At 35.5% G+C, this 22,403-nt stretch overlaps 3 protein-coding genes across 4 annotated transcripts in view; 1 reads left to right on the forward strand and 2 right to left on the reverse strand.

Annotated features, from left to right (window-relative positions):
* Positions 1 to 651: 651 nt before the first annotated feature.
* LOC107326662 (olfactory receptor 6B1-like) lies at positions 652 to 1,608 on the forward strand. Its single transcript, XM_015891138.3, has one exon. It carries the CDS (start codon positions 652 to 654, stop codon positions 1,606 to 1,608), a length of 957 nt encoding a protein of 318 aa, XP_015746624.1.
* Positions 1,609 to 14,283: 12,675 nt separating this feature from the next.
* LOC107326663 (olfactory receptor 5B21-like) lies at positions 14,284 to 15,126 on the reverse strand. Its single transcript, XM_015891139.2, has one exon. It carries the CDS (start codon positions 15,124 to 15,126, stop codon positions 14,284 to 14,286), a length of 843 nt encoding a protein of 280 aa, XP_015746625.2.
* A 6,187-nt stretch (positions 15,127 to 21,313) lies between these two features.
* Positions 21,314 to 22,403, reverse strand: part of LOC112542815 (alpha-fetoprotein-like) — a 47,948-nt gene continuing 46,858 nt past the window's right edge. For both annotated transcript variants that reach the window (XM_088143604.1, XM_088143603.1), the window contains exons 14-15: positions 22,033 to 22,089; positions 21,314 to 21,491 (exon numbers count right to left, since the gene is read on the reverse strand). In XM_088143604.1, coding sequence (XP_087999730.1) covers positions 22,042 to 22,089 — 48 coding nt within the window. In that variant the 3' untranslated portion in view covers positions 21,314 to 21,491; positions 22,033 to 22,041. The remainder of the gene's footprint in view (positions 21,492 to 22,032; positions 22,090 to 22,403) is intronic.

Consider the following 22,403-nt stretch of genomic DNA (forward strand, 5'->3'; position numbering starts at 1 on the left):
GCTGCTATGCCCTGTAACTGTTTATGTAACATTGTTGTATTCCTTATTTACATCCTGCAATCAATACAGTTGTTAAAAGAAGGAAAGGGTTGATTTCTTACCGAGCTGTTCTGAGGACTTCAGTAGATTCCTTGACATCAATTGCCTTTCATTTATTCACCACAATCTACCTCTTTAGTGGACAAATAATCTATCTTAATAAGTCTGCATGCTTTTAAAATTCAGTGAGCCTTTTGTTAGAGGCTAGGATCTTCTAAAAGATCAGTGATCTGGGGATGCAATGCTTACAGTTATGCATCCATTTCCTCATACAGCATTATGCATACAATGAAATACATAACATGAGATATACTCTATAACCTTCATTAGCCTTGCCATCAGAGACAATAATATTTAACTTAATAATAGCGGGCAGTCATAGCATAATTGTGTATGATGGAGATTTTTAGAGAAAATTTTAATATAATTTATCAAAATATTTAGGGATGTTTAGAGGAGCAGTAAATATTTGACCTTTGTTTTAGGATTTTCAGCAGTAATTGGGCTTTTCCTGGTCAGATTCCTTTGCAAGTGGGAAATGCATGGACAAGGGACAGAGAAAATGTGTGTTGATTGATATTATCTTTTCTATTTGAAGTATATCAAGTGATAATGAAAAAGTTAGAAGGGAGAAATGAAACTGTTATTACGGAATTCATCCTTCATGGCTTTGGAGACCTGAAAGAGCTACACATTCTTCTGTTTATGCTGTTTCTACTAATCTATATTACGACCATGGCTGGGAACCTTCTCATTATTGCCCTGATTGTGACAGACCAGCACCTCCACACCCCAATGTACTTTTTCCTAGGCAATTTGTCTTGCTTAGAGACCTGCTACAGCTCAACCATTCTCCCTAGAATATTAGCCAGCCTACTAAATGAAAACTACACTGTATCTGTGAATGGTTGCATTCTGCAGTTATGGGCTTTTGTTTTCTTAGCTGTTACAGAATGCTATCTCCTGGCAGCAATGTCTTATGATCGTTACTTGGCAATATGTAGACCCCTGCATTATTCCACACTGATGAATTTCAAGATATGCCTCCAGTTAGTGGCTGGATCCTGGATTGGCAGTTTTGTGATAGATACAATATTGTTAACATTTATACTGAAGTTAAGCTTCTGTGGCCACAATTTGATAGAACATTTCTTCTGTGATTTCATTCCAATGATGAACCTGGCTTGCAGTGATGCAAGTCAGGTCAAACTTGTGTCAGCTATCCTAACTTCTGTCTCCACCCTACCACCATTCCTTTTAACTATAGTCTCATATGCTTACATCATTGCTGCCATTCTTGGAATTCCCTCCATCACTGGGAGGCAAAAGGCCTTTTCTACCTGCTCTTCTCACCTCATTGTAGTGACCATCTTCTATGGCAGTCTCACAGTTGTCTATCTTTTGCAAGACAGTAACGAACTGAAAGAATTGAACAAAGTCTTCTCGGTCTGTTACACAATTTTAACACCTCTGGTCAACCCTCTCATATACAGCCTGAGGAACAAAGAGGTGAGGGGAGCCCTGGGAAGGGCAGCCAGCAAACATACAACCTGCATAAGAATTCATTGAATTCTTGTTTTCACTTTCAGGGATACAAGTTATTCTCATTATATCATTAAACTCCTATTTTCCTATTAAATCAGCAGGACATTTCATGTGATTTGGGTTCTGCAGTTAAGCACTTTTAAGCCATTATATTAATTCAATAGGAAATAATGTAGGAAGGCTATTGACTTCAATATAGGGCTACTTCAGGAGAATAGGATGCTGCAAATGACCATCCTTGCACCAACCTACTTTAAAATAATAAGTGGAGGTTCATCTATAATTGTCATTTATAAGTATTGAGCTTGTGCCTTAAATATGGAATGAGTTTTCAAGGGAATAGAATGAACACTGACACTATATTACATTTAATGGCAGAAATATTTTGTGTAGTGAATGGTTTGTAATTGGAATATGAAGTCATTGTGAATGGCCTGACAATTGTGGTAAGGTGTGTTGGGTGTGTTGTTGATATATTTCGGTTTGGTGGCCAAAAACTTAAAGAAAAAGAATTTACATTTTTTTGAATTTCATAACAAATACATACTTTGGGATCTATAGGAGGAAAAAATATTGCCGCTTAGAGAAACTTCACAACTAAAAAAATAATTTCACATACTTAATTACAGAATTTCTATCTGGAGAGTTTATGATATGTTCATTGTATTGTATATATATCTAGTAGCAACATGAGAAGCAGGAATTACAGCTTCGTTCTATCATTCAATGTATCTGGAACAGATCTAGAATTAACAAAAGTCTCTGCACTCATTTGAGATTTTTTGAGAAGTAGGATATCCTCAAGACTGGAGCTGTGTCTGACCACTGCATCCATATCTTATGAGCAGACGACTTTTGTTTGTTCAATTATAGTACATTCATCACATTAAATCCAAATAAGATTGGTTGAGACATTTTTCTACAAAAATCCATTGGAAATAAGAAATGTCTCACTTAAGGCAATGAGGTATCCCAGATTTAAAATGGAAACAGAGCACCAAAGTGCTTTTTTTTAGTTCCACATTCCAGTAATGAAATGTTTTGCTTAGTGAGGGATTCATCCTTCCTCACAGAGTCATTCCATTTTTAACATTTTGAGAGATGGATCAAGATAGCCTGAAATAATCCTTCCCAGTGCTTTGATGGTTAACTCAAAGTTTTCTGCATATAGAGTGATCAGTGTTGTGGTATATTGTGCCTGTTGATTTAAGAACTCAGTTTAGTATTACCCCTTCTATATTAGCTGGTGGGTGTGGGTTTCATCTTGTGTTAGCTGGAGCCACTTCCATTGCGGTCCTCTCATGACATGCTTCATTTACTTGTTTGATTATTTATTTACTTAGTTTCCATCTCACCCTTCATTCAAGAGCTCAAGATGGCATGAATAGCACTCCCTCCTCCTATTTTTCCTCACTGTTAGGTAAGTTGGGTTGAGAGAGAGTGATTGGCCCAAAGTTGCTAAGTGAGCTTCCGTGGCCGAGAGTGGACTAGAATTGGGTCTCCTTGCTCCTAATCCAGCATCTTCACTGCTTGGGTAATGTTAGTTCCATCTTTCTTCTGCTATGTATAGCAGGAAAACTGCCTTTGCTGTAGCACATCTGAAAAGGGGGCAAAGAGATCACTTTGATCTCTGGCATTCTAAGCTACTCTACAATTCTGACAGGGAAGAAGGATCTACTGGAATTTTAATGATGCTTTTTCCTTCCTCTCATTTTTCTATGTGAGAAGGAATATCTGTTTCCTATCCTGAGTAGAAGTGGGCTTGCAGATACAAAGCATTAAATTGCTGCAGGCAAGATTTCACTTACAAAGGGACAATTCACAATATCCTTTATAAAGGAACCAGAGATCCTTTTTTATTCCCATGTCTGTCTTGTTTTAAAGTATGAAAAGGGTCTAAAAAGGAAAACAAAAACAGAAAGCTCAGTCAAAGTTACTTTAGAGAGTTTGGTTTGTTAATTACAATAAAAAGGAAGTCTTGAACAGGGGACTGACCTATCACCAATGTAAAAGGTTCTATCCAGTATCATAGCATGGGATAATTCTGTGTATTCCATTCATTTTCCTTCCTTCCTTCCTTCCTTCCTTCCTTCCTTCCTTCCTTCCTTCCTTCCTTCCTTCCTTCCTTCCTTCCTTCCTCAATAAATGCTGGATAATTCCATGTATCTGTGAAAAGAAAGAGAGAGAGAGAGAGAGAGAGAGAGAGAGAGAAAGAGAGAGAGAGAGAGAGAGAGAGAAAGAAATCTAGAGAATGGCTAAATTCTTTAATTGAAAGAATGTTAATATAGTATACATCAGTCATTCCCCATGTATGCTGAAACTGCAACTCCCAGAATTCCTTGCCATTAATGCCTTTCACAGTCTTTGGGAGTTTCCAATGCAACACATCCATAGAATATTTCATTAGGGAAGGTTGTTGATGATGAAGTGTTCTATCAGCTCAATATTGTAGAAGAGGCAAGGGCTGTGAGTCAAAAATAAATGACAAGAGCCAAGTCTTTTAGATAGATAATCATTTCAGTACTTCTATAGGCATTCTTTGCAGAATGGTTATCTAGTTTTTTATAACAAGGTTTTTCCCCCCCTCTTTCATATATTGTATTATCCTTATAAGAAATAAAATGTCAGATTTGTCTCATTTGCCCAGGCATTTCATGCAAATAATTAATCAGCAAATATTTTAGTAGAACCAAAGAGAATGCAGTAGGGATGGGCATTTTGTTTAATTCCTATTTTCATTAGATCTCCAGTTTTACCAACGAAAAGTCTCCCTTGGCCATAGTTGCTGCATCAGGTGAAATAAGTATAAGAAGTGTGTAGCAAATATTTTCTATACATTCTGTGCCCTCTTCCACCAGAATGAATTCCAATCCATATTAATATCCATATTAATATTAATATATTTTGAGTGTGCTTTTCTTTTTTTTTTTAATAATTTTTTTTATTCTTTACAACAAACACAAAACATACATAAACAAACAAAAACATACAAAGGCATAAAAAAAACATCTTCCATTTTATACCGTGTGTCAGCCAGTTACCAACTCGTTGGTGCCCCTTTCATAGTCTTAAATTCTCATATCATCTATTCAAAATATACTTGTATACTTATCAATTATCAATTATTAATCATTCATAGCTAGTCTATAGAATCATTTATTACAAGAAATTTTAGCTTTCAATAGGATTAGTAATACATTTTTATCCATCGATTATATGTGTATATATATATAATAATTAATATCAAATTTCTATTATAAAATTTCCTAATCCATTACATTACTATATTTTCTCATCCAATCATTAATAAAACAAATCCCATGTCATATAAAATTGCTTATCTTCTTACTCTAATTTCAAATATCAGTTTAACTCATCTCTGCACATTCCATAATTTTCAATAACTTCCTCCTGCATAGGTACTTTTTCATTCTTCCAATTCTTAAAAGTTACAGTTCTAACCACTATCAAAACATATTTAATTCTTCACTACATGTTTCAACAAAAATATCTCTAGTTTAAAATCTATATGTTACTATATCCAACCATGTATGAATTTTAGTCTAATCTCTTAAAACATTTACAATCAAATACAGTTCTTTACTATATATCTCAGTTTTATACCTTATTCAAATGCTTGCATAGTTTTAAGTTCACGTTTTTCATTCAATATCCCAATATATCTGGCTATTTATTCCTTTTTCTATATTATTGGATAAGAGAAAGCAATAATAAATGTCCTTCCAAGCATTCTGCTTTTTGAAGCTTCTGTCAGTTCCATCATTGTTGTATTCCCCTCGTTTTTTCTTTAGGCATCTGGAGTAGTTTCTTTCAATATTGTTTTACTTCTTCTTTTTATGCATTCTCTTAGTACGATTTTCCATTATAATCTTGTATAATCTTTTTCTCACCCTCAGTACCAAGAACAAGTCTGTCCCTCTTCATTTATCAGTTGATTAACCCTTTTGATTCTCAGTTTATAAGCCTCAAAATAATTCTGTTTAGTGTTTCTGATTTCTTGTGCTATTTCTTCCTTTTCCATTGATCCCGTTTTATGTTTAATTAAGTCCATTTTAGCTTTAATATATATATTTTTTTTTTTGTGGGAATTTCTGCAGCTCTTCTTCCAGTTTTTTATAGTCATCCTCGATAGTTTAAAAATCTTTTTCTGCATTGTGTTTCTCCTATAGTCTATTATCTTGTATAAACCTTCATTAAGTCAAAGGATTCTTTATCTTTGTTCTTGCCAAGAGAAAGAAAAAAAAAAAAAGAAAAAGAAAAAAGAAGAAGAGGAGGGGAAAGGCTAGGTCTCTTTAAAAATCCAACTGGGGGGGGGAATAGAGAGCAAAGCAGAGCTTCTAGCAAAAAGAAGAGCTACTGCCACTAATCAAGGCTCTTGTGACTAACTCAAACTTTCCATCTTGAATATTTTCAAAGTCGCTTTCAACTCCGCTTTCTTGTTTATAGTTATTCGGATGGCACCTGTATAAACATGCACATCCCACTGTCTTTTTAGAAAACCCAGGGTCCTTGAGCATACGTCACAATGAAAAAAAAGACACTATATCAAGCCTCTAGATGGCAGTGCAACTTTCTTTCATTTACTTTCTCTTAACTCCACTTTCCCCATTTCCAAATCAAAAAATATAAGTTTCTTACAACAATAGAAAGATCTTAATCAAAAAAGAAGCTTGAGATAAAAGATTATTGAGTATTGAAAAGAAAAAGCCAGTCCAGTTAAAAATATATTTTTTTAAAAGAAAAACATCTTGCCAATTCCACTAAAAAGGGAAAGTTAAAAAGATTTTTTTCCCCTTTTTTTTTTAAGGCTCAATCTCGCCGCTTAATCCATTTTTCTTCACTTTTAAAAATCTCTTTAAGTTACTTAAGGTGTTCTCTAAGAATAGTTGAATAGTAAAGGTCCATCTCACCCGGTTGACACCCCTCTCTTTCTTCTTCCTTTGGAGCTGTCCTGGCTTTCGCAGTCATTAAATGGCTGCCTCTCCTCCGCCGGCTTCAAGAGCTTCTCCTGGGATCAATCTGGGACTTGCAGTGTCCCTGAGATCCACAGGATGCGCCCTTTGCGATCGTCATCTCTACGGGACGGCTTAGGTCCATCGGGACCATCTGGGGGGGGGAGATATTGGCTGCGATCCTGGGAGCCCAGGATCGTCCGCCGTATCGCCGCGACGTCAGTTCCGCCCTCCGAGTGTGCTTTTCTAAAATACTTACTTTTCTGCATACTTCTCTATTTTCTTATGTGTTTTTTGTAAGAAAACACTGGCCTTTGTTTACTGGAGATGGGTTTTCCCCAGCTTTCATACTCACAGTCCAATTTCACAATGTTGATTGGATAATAATTTGAAATACTGAACTGTAGCAACATGAAGAACACTACCACAATTTCTGTTTAATGGATACAAGTTTCACATTTGTTGATTTGATTCCGTTTTCTTTTTTGATTCAGTAAAGTTACTTCAAAGGTTCAGTTGGTTCATCCTTTAAAATTGAATTTCTATAATATTTTCTTTTCAGAAAACTAATTGTTGGTCTAAACCAGGGTTCTGCAAAGTGGTCAACATTGACCCCAAGGGTCAGTGGCACTACACATTATTTTTGTTGTTATTGCTATTCATAGTGCTATTAGTTAAAGTAGTATTTAATACATTATTTTCATATAATGTTTGGGGGTCAATGAACAATATGAAACTTCATGAAGGGGTCAATGAGCTGAAGAGTTTGGGGACCCCTGGTCTAACTTGTTTCCCACCATTTCCGAGAAGACATTTCTGGTTGACTATAGCAACTGCATATCTGTAGCATATAGTCAAGGAGCAGAGTTATAAAATGCATATGTTACATGGCACACACATGCACACACACAAAATCATTTTAATGCCATATTTATGAAACGCAGAGTCTTCAAAGATTGCTCTCTGCACAGTCTGCATTCATATTTGTGGAATCAGTTAGCATAGCCTTGTAAGTTGCATCATATTAATCCTTACTTCCTCATTCGCATTTATTTCATTTTCATTCTTACACAAATTATAATTCTAAAATCATTAACACTGCCAGATTCACATTTTTATTATAGGAGGATTATTTTTCTCTGTTTAAAAAGTTGATTGCTTTTGTGAAAAAAATCACCAATTTGTTTATTTCAGAAGTGGGTATTAAAAGCAAGAAACTGCTTTGTGATATACTCAGTTGATAGCTTACAATAGCTTTTATTCAAAGTGTACAATACACAATTAAAATTTAGGATTTTACTATTCCTTCTAAAGCAAAAAAAAAAAAAAAAAAATCCATAAAATGCCCATGCAGAAGTGACATTAAATTGTTTTGTCAAATAGCATAAAAGAAAGGATTATTTCACAAGAATGTTTCTGTATTTCTGCTGTCATGATTTGGTCTTATTTTTAAAGTAGTTAGATTAATTCCTGAATGTATATTAGTATTCTCTACGACTTAATATATTAAATTACCCAAGATAGGTTCATCATGTTGACTTCTCTCTTGCAGTATAAAGAAGACACAGTATAGTACTTACATAAAATGGTATCCAAAATCAAGAAATACTGTAATTTTCATTAAGGACATTTTGCAACATTACAATATAAAAGACCTATAACATTTGTAACTGGAATATCAGAAGCACCTGTTCTTGCTTATGTTTCCAAGAATGAGATACTAACTTTGCATCAAAAGTGAAACCTGCAGTTCTGTTCTGTTCTGTGCTGCATGACTTTGCTGTCCCTTGTAGGAGGAGTAAGGAATCTGTGGTTGTTCAGTCCTGCTGACCTACAATTCTTTGTCTAAGTTATCATCTGTTTCAGTCCCATGTTCCATAACTTCCCAGTATCAGTTCATTTTCTCAGTTCCAGCTTTCTGCATTTTGCAACTCACTAGTCACATAGCTGCAAAGACATGGTCCCACTGAATTAAACTAAGGCAATAAGCCAAAAGATTACTGAGATATTGTTTCTTTGTACAATGTAGTACATTAAAAAAAATAAACTTGTGAAGACATTAGAGTGTCTTGTGTAGTGCCTGATAAACTGCAACACTTATGACAGGAACAAAAGGGGCAATTGAAAGTTTCAGCTTCAGTTTCAGTAGGTGGAAGGAGGAGGAGGAGGAGGAGGAGGAGGAGGAGGAGGAGGAGGAGGAGGAGGAGGAAGAGGGAATACATCCTGAGAGTGAAGAAGATCTTAAAGTCCAAACTCGGTGGAGGAAGTACTATTATGGTAATTAACACCTGGGCAATTCCAGTCATTAGATACATAGCTCGTTTAGTGGACTGGACTGAAGCAGAACTAGAAGCCCTGGATAGAAGACCAGAAAAATAATGATAATGAATCATGCCCTTCATCCACTCAGTGACGCTGACAGACTCTACTTACCAAGAAGCATAGGTGGGCCTGGAATGTTGCAAGTACACCAGAGAGTTGAAGAAGAAAAAAGGGCATTGGAAGAATATCTGAAGGACAGTGAAGAAGATGCACTGAAGCTAGTATACCAGGAAGGGTTAACGAAGAGACCAAACTGGCCTACAAAAAAGACCAAATGAAGAATAGAAAAGAGACGTGGCAAGGCAAAGTATTACATGGTCAGTGCACAAAAAACTAGTAGACAAAGCAGATAACAACAAGACCTGGCAATGGCTAAGAGCAGGAAAGTTGAAGAAAGAGACAGAGGGGCTAATTCTGGCTGTACAAGACCAAGCCTTAAGAACAAATGCACACAACATCAGAATTGAGAACACAGCAACAAACAGAAAATGATATCTCTGCAAAGAAGCTGCAGAAACAGTGGACCACCTAATTAGCTGCTGCAAGAAGTTCACACAAACTGTTTACAAACAAGGGCACAACCAAGTAGCAGTAATGGTGCATTGGAATATCTGCAAGAAATACCATTTGCCCGCAAGCAAGAACCAGTGGGACCACAAAACAGAGAAAATAATAGAAAATGAAGAAGCTAAAGTGCTCTGAGACTTTAGAAGACAAGCACCAGCCACATGACACCCCAGATTTAGCAACTGTTGATAAGAAAGACAAAAAAAGTCTGGGTAGTAGACATTGCAATACCTGGAGTCAGCAGAATAAAACAGAAAGAACTGGAGAAAATCACAAAATACTAAGACCTGTAAATAGAAATAGAATGACTGTGGCAAAAGAAAGCAAAAATAGCCCTAATAGTTATAGGTGACTTAGGTGCAATCCCAGAACATCTGGAGCACCACTTGAAGACCATCGGCATTGACAAAATCACCATCAGTCAATTGCAAAAGGCAACTTTACTTGGAACAGCTTACATCCTACGACGATACCTTTAACACCATCAAACAACAACATGTGCCTATCCCAGGTCCTTGGGAAGGAGTCAGTAGGTGTATAAAAATGCCAAATCCAGTCTGTGCAACCGAATCCAGTCTGTGCAAACAACAATAATAATAACAATGTCCTTTTGCACCATGCCCTTTTACCTTCTCTCTATTTGGTAGAATTTATCCTCAAAGGAGGAAGAACAATTAAGTTTGCAAATTTCACATGATTTTTTTCCCCAGAACAAGTTCTTTTTTTTTTAAATGTAGAGTTCAAAGAATCTTAGTTTCACACTTCTTCCTGCTACTTAAACAAGCTCTGTCTCTCTTTCTCTTGTTGCCATTTTCCTATGGTAGTCAACAAAATGGCACAGCTGTCATTTCAAATAAGGCCCTAGTTTTAATCATATCGAATCTTCATTTCAGTCTTGACCAACACAAACTAGTGATAAAATAATCTGCAACTGCTACACGTTATGGGCATCTTAAGGAGCCGTAGGCAAACAATTGCGCCCTTTTGATGTGTGTCAAATGTCACACACAGAGAAAGGGTGGAACTTGTGTGTGACATCTTGATTCATATTTTGTCATTTTTATGAGAACACCAGATTTTGTTGATGTTTTCTTTTATAATATGTACAAGTTAGCCAATAAATTATGAACAAATAACTAAAAGTTAAAATTACTAACAGTGCTATAAAATCATTATATTACTAAAATCTCTATGTAAAAATTAAAATGGATGAAGACCTTCTAAACTATAATGTAATATAGTTAAATATAAAGTAGTGCAATATAATATAATATAAACTATATAAAAAGCAATGGAGTAAAAGTGAAAGGGTAACTAATTAAAAATAAATAACAGCAATCCAAATATATGAGTATGATTTTTATCCCATCTAGCAGCTCTAACTGATGCTTAATTTCCTGCAAGTTTTATATGCTGCAGCAGAAAACCGGACAATTCTATGTGTTATGGAGAGATTACAGATAAAAGGGCTTCTATAGAATGAGCACTGAAATGACAAAAATGCTGAGCTGGGCTGATACTAGTTCTTAAAGTCAAAGATGGGGCAGTTCTAAGTATCACTTTATTTTAGATTCAACTCTTTGTCTATCAATCTTAGGAAGAAGTGAATATTAAGCTAACTAGGTGATAGCTTCATCTGTCCATACAATGGGCAATTTTTTGTGCCCAACAGCCATATTAAAAATTGCGGCACAGAAAAAATTGTAACGTGGATGCAGCCATACAGTTGGATGTGGGGTGATATTTGGGGATTTTTAAAATATACATTGTAGCAAGGCGTTTACCTCTCTTTTTTGTTGGCTTGCCATCTCCAGATGGAGGGGCAAAGTGCCATCTGCTTTTTACAAGCATACTCATATTTGCTTTTGCCCTTATATTTTGGAAGTCTACACTTTGATGTTTAAAAAGAAGCTTATAAGAGACCAATTTATACACTGCATGGCTATTTTAAAAGAAAGGAAGGGCATATTAATGTAACCCTGTGAAAATAGCATGAAATTTAATCTTTACAATATGAATACATGAAATAATGAAGATACCATAGAAGCAATTGGAGCAAAATGCAGTGAAATGAATTATGTTTTGTAATATTACATAAAAGCTCCAAAATATGGAAATTCCTTAGGTGTCTATTAGCTTACTGGATTTTTGGCTTTTTTTTTTTTAGTTTTTAGAAATTTAGTATTACTATGTTATCATCTACTGCTGGCATACCCTATAATAGGAGCTAGAATCCAATACCCTTGGAATAAAGAGTCATACAATGACAATCATATTACAAAAAAAAGTTACTTAAAATATTGAAGCAGTAGAATCAGCAGGCCTGAAGTAGACAATAGGGTACTTTCTTTATTAAAGTCAGTATAATGTTTGACTACTGAAAACCATGCCTCCTGAAATAAAACAAAGATATTGATGGTCACAAAACTCCGTTACCTTGAGTTGGGGGAACAATTTTAGGATAAGAATGAAGAGACATAGTAGGGTGCACTAGGCTATAGTATATATTTCTTTTACTTTGGATTAGCATTTGGAATATTCAATGAATTATGGTTAAGCATGCTGTGATTTAGCATACCATGTGAACTCAATCAGTATGAACAGATAGTCTTTAAGGCTGCTTCTTAAATCAGTCTGTGAGTAATAACTACAGCACTAACTTGAGTATTCCAGAAGAAGGAGAATCACCCTGCCTGGTTACAATAATCCTGCTCAAATGATGGTCTTGATTTTCATACCTCACTTGTGAAGTCTTTGTCAGGCAAATATAAAATCTTAAAACAAATCCATGCATATTTATACCCCTTGATTATGCAGAAAGTTTTTGAGGAATCTTCCCCAGCAGATGTTTTAACAAAGCATCAATTAAAAGGTTTTCATCATATTCCAAAATATTTTTGATGCATGGTATACAATGACATTGATCCTCTTATCTGTCTTTACACTCTGTACTAAGCACAAAATAAGAAAAGTACAATGTCTACCGAAGAAAAATGATTGAACGTGATTAAGAGATAGTCAGAAAGAGAAAGCATTTTATGTCCTGAGCCTCATAAAATTGTCTTGCGTGTGGATCCCAGCTTTTGATTAGATACAATTTAATCATTCTTTGTTAAAGCCTTAAACAGATTGGCCAATGAATGAATGTTTTCTTTCAGGTCATCCTGCCTACAGGCAAAGATCTGAAATGATATATTTTTCTTCTAATATTCCTTTGAGTTGCTAGATTAGGTAAAGGAAGAGAGAGAGCTTTCCCCAATGGACCCATCCTTATGCATTGCTGTTTTCTTGGGGGATGGTAGGATGTGTGTATGTGTTTGTGTATCTTTAGAACCTAAGACATCTGAAGTGAGTTAAGGCAGTTTAAAAGAAAACTAAAAAGCCTTTTAGCCAGGCTTGTTCACCACAAGATCCCACTTCAAATGGGTTTTAGCAGTTTGGAAAGCTAAAGTATTATTTGTCATCTGTTGATTTATTAAAGTCCTGAGGTTCAACATAAACCTCTTTGGAAGGATTCTTTTTTTTTTTTTTTGGCAACTAGACGTATTTGGAAGAAATAAAAATAAATTTAATATGTCTACACCATTTATGTATCAACTGATTGTTATATGCATTTCAGTGCAGATTTTTCTCAATATCCATCTTTGCAAGTATATATTTCTAGTATACAGTATTTTTAGATACTGGAAGTTACGCTATTTTGTATGATTCATATATTTGCACTTTTTCATGCTGGAGAATAGAGTACAAATATAAGAATGTCTAAGTGTGTTTCTATTCACATAGTGGTTCACAATAGAATTAAGAGTGCCTTGCCCTTATCGCTACATTATACTCTACATTTCAGGTTTTATATTTTCTTCTCTAAATGATATACTTCTCATCTGAATGAATTTCTAAGATAATTATCTTTCATCAAATCTACTGAAAACTCACAAAAAAACAATTTCAAGTCTCTCTGCTGGCACTATTATTTTTCACTAAGACACAGTTTGCAGCCTAATAGTTGCATAATAATATAGTGATAGTTAACATATGTAGAAATCTGTCAAGTGTTTAAAGCACTTCATATGTATAACCAAGTCTTATCCCACGCCTTTGGATCCTAGCCCAAGGGAGAACGGCTTAATTAAATCAAGTAGTGTGTCCATGAAAAAGTGAGATTGAAATCAAACCTATTGGTTTGTGATCTGATGCCTTATTCAGGATTGCATTAAATGTTTTAAACAAACCAGGACTAACTTTCCAATAAGCCTACAGAGAATAAAGCTTAAAGATTTTAAGAAATGTGGGGCAAAATAAAACTGGCTAGATTTGCTAACCTAGAAATAAGACCTACTTATTAAAATCCTAGATTTAACTATCTATCAATTCAATCACCACTGGTGGTGCTAAGCTGAGGTTGTCTGTGATAAAGATTTTATCAGCTATCTGGCAAGCAGATATAATGAGATCCTGTTCATGGAGAGAATAGCTACGTCCACCAAATTATCCTGCTGTAGATGGATAGATTTTTTTCTTTCTTTTTAAAAAACTAAAAATAATAATAACCAGAATTTGCAAATTTCTTCAAGAAAGAATAGAAAGAATTTGAGTTTGTTTTTTTTTAATGACCAAGTATAGGAGACAGTGAAATGGACAGATTCATTAACTTGTAATTTCACGACTCATCTTATCTCATTATAGACATTCAAAATTTTTAATGAGTAAATTGTTGGCTTTTATCCCACATAGCCTGTTTTTATTTGGAACACAGTATTCTTAACTTGACTGAAATGTAGCATAAACAGTACTGGAATCAGCAGGTAATATAATGTAAGTCCTTTTATTTTTTCTTTTAAGGAAATCTCACCAAATGGACTGCTTTATTGACAGTTCTAAATAGAGCCTCCTTGACCTCCCTATTTTTCAGGCTGTATATCAGAGGATTGACCATAGGTGTTAAGACAGTGTAAAAGAGAGAGAAGATCTGATGAAGTTCCTTCATGGCGTCATTTTTGGGAACTACATAGACGATAATCAGAGATCCAAAAAACAGTATCACTACAATGAGATGGGAGGAGCAGGTAGAAAAAGCTTTCTGTTTCATGGCTTTGGATTGGATTTGGATAATATTAAGGATGATACATACATACGAAATCACAGTAAGTAGGAATGGGAGTGTTGTGTCCATTGAGGCGAGGATGAAAGTGACAAGTTCCACCACGTGAGTGTTGCTGCAGGCAAGTTTTATCACTGGGCCCAGATCACAAAAGAAGTGTTTAATTTCATTTGGACCACAAAATGACAGCTGCAGAACTTGGGATGTTATTATTGTATTTGTTAGCAAACCCCTCATCCATGAGCCAGCAATAAGCCAAATGCAGAGCCTGCCAGTCATGAGAGATGTGTAGCGCAGAGGTTTGCATATGGCCAAATATCGATCATAGGACATTGCAGCCAGGAGATAGCATTCTGTAGACGCTAAGGAGCCAAAGAAATAGTACTGTAAAAGGCAGCCATTAACAGAAATGACCCTATTCCCAGTCAGAAGACTGAACACCATCCTGGGCAGGAGAGTAGATGTATAGCAGATCTCCAGGCACGAGAGGTTTCCTAGGAAAAAATACATGGGAGTATGAAGGTGAAAGTCAGATGCGACTAGTACAATGAGGAGGAGGTTACCAGCCATGGTGATCATGTAGATAGCTAAAAAGGCCAGGAAGAGAAGATTATGAAGTTCTGGATGATCAACAAATCCAAGGAGAATGAAGCTTGCAATGGTGGTCTGATTTGTTATGTTTTGTGTTTGCTGTGAGAAATAAATGATTTTATTAAGCAAGAATTATAATTTTATACACAGCTACACTATATTAATGGCTAATTTCAGGCATCAGATCCAATCTTATACTTGCAATGCTGGTGAAACCAATTATAACCATCGATTTTAATTGATTTCACACTTCCAAAGAGAAGAAAAGCCACCTGAGGAAATCTATGTGTACAAAATTTTGAGGAAATCTTTCTTAAAATATGAATCTACAAAACAATTCTGCATAGCATATAGTTTGTCCAGCATAATGTATCGGTTTACTCTAGGAATTATTAGCACAGTTTTGCATATAATTATAAATAGTTAAATGTTATATTAAATTACATAGAAGTACCGTGAGAAGTATAGACACTTCTGTTCTCGCCTATTTATCTGTTTGTTTCATCCTAAATCTACTAATGTTTTCAATGTTGAAACACAAAACCAACGTGTCCCTCAGTCCAGAGACAGTTGCTGGACTTTATCATACAAAAATTCCTCCCTGATGTACATACAGTACTTCCAATTTCACAACACTGTATCAATCTCACATAGAATTAGAAAAAACAAACACAAAGGCAGAGATTTACAAGTAGCCATCTAGCTGTCACCATTTCCCACAAAACATAATTCAAAGATGGCTTAATGTTTTGTTAAAATTAAATAATACATCTTTGGGCAGAGATACAGACCCATCTGCTCTTGCCCAATTTTCACATTTTGCCCAACCTTCTCACATTTTGATTGTTACAATGTGAAATAGAATAAGGCCCTTGGACAAGGTCCTTGCTTTATATACTAAGTTTAGCCAATATAAATTCTTCATTGATACACAGTCTACTGTGGTTTCAAATGTATAATATTCTGTCAATGTTACAGAGATTGGGATAAAATAGTTAAGGGAGAGAGGATGTTAGTGGCCAGACAGATGTCAATATCATTCATAGAGTATTATTCACAGAAAGCATTTCAAGAAAAGAATGAATTACAACAAACCTACTCTTCCTTCCAAATATATACGGGGAATCATGGTAGTATACTTCCTACAGGTATTATGAGGGTCAGAGTGCAAGTACACTCTGACAGCCAGTAACTATTGGAAAGATTATAACTAGAAAGTTTTAAAAAGAGAAGCTGTTGAAAAGACGATCAGATTTCTACTCCCAAGACCTCCTCAAAATTTATATAAAATTTCTCAGAGAAGAATTTGTGGCTATGTCTTAATTCATTTAACGAATTATTAAAATAGCAGCACATACACATAACAGTGGATTGCATATGAGTTGGATGAGAAATTTCCCATCCATATTTAGATAAAAAACTGTGTAGTATGTAATCTAGGGAAGTTGCTGAATTATAATTTAACTACAAACATTAATCACATAAGTAATAAATTATGATCTAATAATATCAAATCTGCTCCTTTAGGGGCAATCTTTATGTAACTGGAAGCTAAACATTTTATTTACTTATTTATTCATTTACTTATTCCTTCAATTTATATGCTGGCTTCATTTCAGAAGACTCCAAGTGGAAACATCTATGCCCTAGGAGGAATAGCAGCACTTTGTGGTATTTGGACAATTTCAAATTTAATAGGAGAAAAACACACAAACATAAATAGGAATCATCATGCTCAATGACCACAATTGTGTTGTCCCAGTCCAAATCTGTGTTTGGTCCCAGTATGTTAAATGCCCAAAGAAACACACCAAGGTGGAGATTGAAGTAAACTTTATTCTGTGCAGAGAAAGGACACAAAGAGATCTATCTCAAGGCTTGTGTAACCACTCTTCAGTGGTCTTTATAGTTCATTTACCACAGGCCTAGCTCCTTGAGATCATATTTGACCTTTTCTTATATGGGATCTCTAACTACTGTTTTAGCTATTTCCCATATATTCTTTTAAAATCGTCAGCAGCATCTAGCATTTTAAAGATTGCATAAACATTTTAATGCCTCAGCGAATCTATATTTACCCTATAAGTTCTCATTCTAACAGCTTTCCTAACCACAGTTCCTTCCTTCTGTCTGTTTCTGCCTTGTTTCCATGATATACTTCGGGTTACTTTTAGCAAGCTAACCTTCGCAATGCCCTATCAGCTTAATGCTTAGGGCTTTGTATTAGAAACATTTTAATTATTTCTATAAGCAGGTTTAGTGTGCTACACTTACATATAAAATCTGAATGTAGAATAAGGTACCATCCAACTGTGAGGTACCCAGGCCTTGTTCATCAACTGTTGTGTGTACAATGGATTGTGCAGTGGCAGGTGTGGGCAGTTTGGGAGGGAAGCTAAGTGGTAGTTCTCCACACCCCTGTTATAAAATATATGAATAGGCATCCGCTCCTGGATTCCATATTAAAGAAAGCTATAAAATACTGTGCCTCTTCTTTCACCTGAGAGACTATGTTTTACCTCAGTTTACCTCAAAATTATGCAGGCTGAATCTGTGCATAATTTATAAAGGGATGTGCTGTGCTACAGCTTTAATTTGTGAAGGAAATTGTGAAACCTCTGTAACTTCTCATCTGAGAAACCCAGTTTTAGAATATTACACTTCTTTGTTTAATATCTGCAATACAGGTAAAAAATAACTCACCTTTTCACTTCTTTTCAGCACTGTGGTTCTGAGCAACGATGAGAGAAATGTGTGACTAAGAGGAAGAGACTCAACCATCTCTTTCCTGCCTGGGTTCCCAGAACCTTTCTCTGGATATCCACATCCATATCCATATCCACATCTAGACCCAGAGGGAGAAATCAAAACAGCTCATTGAATATCTGTGGGGGAATCATTGGGTGCACTTGGCCCCTCTTGGGACCCTCTAAACATCTTCCCTCAAGCTTCAGCATTCATTAATGGGAATAACAATGTAAAACCTTTCTGTTTAAGGAGATAGAAGGAAAACTTGCTTATGTTTTAAGCTCTTTGCCAAACATTTAGTTTTGATTTAAAAATAAAGACAGGTAAAGTTTGCCTGGAAATGTTGAGATATACTACATCTATATTAGACTATGCAAATGCTATATGTATTTGAATCCCCAAATGAAGAGCTTCAGACAGCAGGCCATTTTTTATGTCCCTCCATTTCAGTTTTCAGGGTTGTTTGTTCGCTTGTTTGTGAAATGGATCTCAACATCCCATAACATGTGTAACTACCGACAGATTATTCCTTTTATGTCTTTGTTTTTTCAGCATTTTGAGCCAATTTTCTTTTATGGAGTTGCATTGGTATTTATTGAGTAACTTATTTTCAACACCTGCTTGCCCCAAGTGGATTGCCCTTGTTTACTTTTTACCATTTTTTTGGCTTAGAAAGATCAGCAAAGTTCGACAAAAGTGGAATTTCCTTTTTGAAACTCATGCTGACCCTTTCATATAATTAAATCATCTGGCTTTAGAGAGAAGGAGCTTTAAATTTATTCCCTATTCTACATCAGACAGAGTTGTATCTAGCTAGTCCAACCAGGTCCTTGTTCCACTTCCTCCAAAGAAGAGAGAAAAGATCAGCTCTCCATCTTCAACATTAATCTTGGGTTGTTCACCTACAGTATGTGTTCTCACTTCCTTTGCACTATATCATCTTGGTCTCTCCTCTACTTTTAGATTTTGGTTTGTTTCCTCTCCCTCCCCCTCTCTGTCTCTCACTTTTCCTAATGTTAGTGTCATTGGTATGAATCCAATGCACTGATTCTTCAGCACCTCATGACTTCCTGAGCACAAGTAGGTTGTAGTTACAGAGTTGAGGATTGACTCGTGTTTCTTCTTTGCCAGTCACTTTGCTTGTTCTTTATCTGAGACATTGCTAATCTGGTCATTCCATCTGCCTTAGTTCCCAGGTTCTCAAGCATGGAGTACATAGTCTTGGACTCTTCTCCTATAAGGATGTAGCTGGCTGGGTATTAGGCTTTGCCTGTCCAATAAAAGTATTTCCTGTAAATAACTCTTTTACTTGTAAGACTTGATTCACTAATCATTATTCAGGTTTGATTCCTGTTCTCAGGAACACACATACACACAGAAAGCTTTAATCTCCAACAGTTAAGATTTGTGGATCAGACTTTGGTGCTTATTATGCAAAGTTTTCAGAAAATAAAAGGAAGGACTTATGTGGAAAGCAGCCATGAGCAAGTGCATTTGCTAGAGGCAGACACTTCACAGGATGGAGAAGGAGGAGGTTTCTGCCCCTGATTGCTTATAGGATACAAAACAGTAGTACTTATCAGTGATTCCAGCTCTGCTCAAACCAGCTTTAATTTCTGCCTCCAAGGCATTCTGAAAGCAGCTTGTTCCCAAAACAATGTATTCAAGCATAACTTTTCTTCATAGATAAATAGACAGGCAGATAATATACATATTCTAGGACAATTTCATACGTGAACTACAGTACAAAATTCTGATTTATCTTGCATCTCCTAATATATGTGGTTTTATACAATTTTGCTCAAAATAAAGCATCTTTGCAAACAAGTTATTTAATAAAAACATTTTACTTCTATGTTATACTCATTGGAACAAAAATAGTACAAGCCTTCTTTTGGATAAGCAACTTTGTATTTTATTTTATAAGTATAAACATCACATTCAAAGAAGGACAGATTTCAAAGATTGTCTGCATTTTAATTTATGCATTGATTCAAAGATGTCAAATTCTATATATTTCCATTAAATTCAAACCACATGTGGTTCTCCACCAGCCATAGCATTTGGGAGATTCATACTACATATATATTAATAAAACACAGTCTAAAGGAATATTTTGTTTAGTTGTAGCCAGATACAAGAAGTTATTTAAAGAAATGACTTGTATAAAAAGCTCATTTCTGACCAAATCTTATTTGGAAATTTCTCACAGTGACCCAGTTGCTTCTGTATTTGATATTATTTAATAAGTGGAAGACATTGCAAAAAGGCCAATTAGAATATGAATATCACTTTGTCAATCCCCCATTCACATGTTAATGAGCAAATTGGTGAAGAAAGCCAACTACGGGCCTGATTAAAAAAAAAATGAAGAAAAGAAAGTATCTATGACAATCATGAAACAGCTTGCATCTTCTCTATCCTACTTCATGCCTGCTTTTAGCAAGTTTCACAAATTTATTGCTGTAAAAAATGATGAACGAAGTAATGAAAAAAGAAGCAATGTTTAAGATAGTTAAGGTTCATCAGAAAGCTTGCTCATGCTTTACCTATTTTTTTGCCATCGATCTCACATTTTTGTCTATATTTTTTTCAATAAAAATAGAAAAAACGAGAATAATCATAGATTGGTGTTATGCCAGTATTATTCAATTTTCTTTGAAATCAAAACATAGAACTGATTGCTCTAGTCTGTCTAGGAATGAATAGGTTACACTTGCACAAAATATCCTCCTCCTTTCATTCCAACTCATCCCCTAGGTTTAATATTGATATGCAACTACTGAGTTTGGTCATTATGCAAACTGAATTAGCCAAAGGCTATGGCAAAGCATTTTCATATTATGGCCAAGAAAACTGCACTGCCAGGTGTGTAAAATCATCAGGATCTGCTTCTGACAGCATTACCCTCACAGAAGCAAAAAGGTTAAGTGTGGTTTAACCGAAGAGCAGGCTTGCTGTTTGAAATTAAGCAACATTTTAGTTTATGCTGATATTTATGAGAGATGCATGTATCTCTGTTGCTGCCAACTGCTGTTGTTGAATAAGCTGTCCTTGGCTGATTTCATATATAAAACATACAAATAATGATGAAAGAGAAGCTATTTGATGTCTCTGCCTCATGAAGAAGAGTTTCTGATATTCAAGAAGAAATTATGCAAGCTGTGAGGCTCTTTTAGGAGGAAGGAGATACTAAGTGATCAGAATGACGATATCAATGACCAGCAGCTATTACCTGATTTTGATGTGTTGGTTATTGAACCTTCCCAATGGTCCAAGCATTTTATTCTGTCCTTTTTCATGCTATCTCTTACACACACACACACACACACACACACACAGAGAGAGAGAGAGAGAGAGAGAGAGAGAGACAGAATCAGAGGGATGTTGATGCCGTATCTTTTTAGCATTAAATGATAAGCCAATCTTTCATTGTAAAGACTTTATTCATTTTCAACAGTAACACTATTGTGAGAAGTAAATTTTAGAAAAGAATCAAATTGGTTGTCCTTGGCATTAGAAAATTGGCATGTAACACAAAAGCAGCAACCAAGGGTGCCTGGGGATATTTGGACTTTATCTCCAGCGTTCTTCCATTGGGAAAGCTAAAAGACAATAGGAACAATCTATTACTTCCAGCACCAAAGAGTACACATAGATAGGCTCAGCCACAAACTGTATTAGGAACATACTTTTCATGTAAAGATCTAATTAACAATTCACAGAGTTATGAATTGTGAACACCAAAGGAATAAAGGTTAGCCCTTTTTATTTTTTAAAACAGAGAAGTTAAAACTCGGTTATCAAAAATTGAGGGAGAAGAATTCAGGGGGAAGGAAGAAAATTTCTCATGGTCTGCTATCAATACACAGAGCCAGCTGTAAATACCAGTTTAGATTAAACGACTTGAAGGATATAGAAAATAAATTAGTCCACCGTGGATTTTTCAAAAGAAGGAAGGAATTCTTTGAAGAGGCTGAGGATCCACTTTATACTAGGCTAAGGAATATCATGACTGGATACAGGTTATTTCATCCACTGGTATCTTCAGTGCAGGCACACTCCCTATCCCATTCCTTTTCAAGGAACACCAGCAGAAAATCACTGAAACATTGACGCACAAACCATATCTCCATATTTGCTCACCTGAGATAGTTATACGTCTTTAAGACCGTCTTGGATCCTCTTAATCAGTGCCTTACCCTGAAATTGAAAATATATATTCTGAGATGTTGCTGGATAAAGTAGATCACACACATCTCCAACCAGCTCAATAACTTAACTGTGCTCTTCCTAGCAATCTTTATTCCGAACAATAAGGCTTTTGGTGCACCTGAACTCCTCCATCCTCAGTTTCATTCCAGTTTTGAACAAAAACATGGAAAATATTGGCCACTGCAATTCTATAATTGTAGAGACACAAATATATTGCAATTCTGGTTCTTTAATATATAAGTGGCCATGCTTCTTAGATTTTTCAGTTTCTCGTTCCACAGGAAGATATAGGAGATAAGTGA

Source organism: Python bivittatus, unplaced genomic scaffold (assembly GCF_059951505.1).
Source record: "Python bivittatus isolate LINGU-HERP-01145 unplaced genomic scaffold, Pbiv_v1 ctg000410_np1212, whole genome shotgun sequence".
Classification (NCBI taxonomy): Eukaryota; Metazoa; Chordata; class Lepidosauria; order Squamata; family Pythonidae; genus Python; species Python bivittatus.

Excerpts from the sequence above, each read along its gene's own strand:
- LOC107326662 (XM_015891138.3), top strand. The coding sequence starts at position 652 with ATGAAAAAGTTAGAAGGGAGAAATGAAACTGTTATTACGGAATTCATC.
- LOC107326663 (XM_015891139.2), bottom strand. The coding sequence starts at position 15,126 with ATGATCACCATGGCTGGTAACCTCCTCCTCATTGTACTAGTCGCATCT.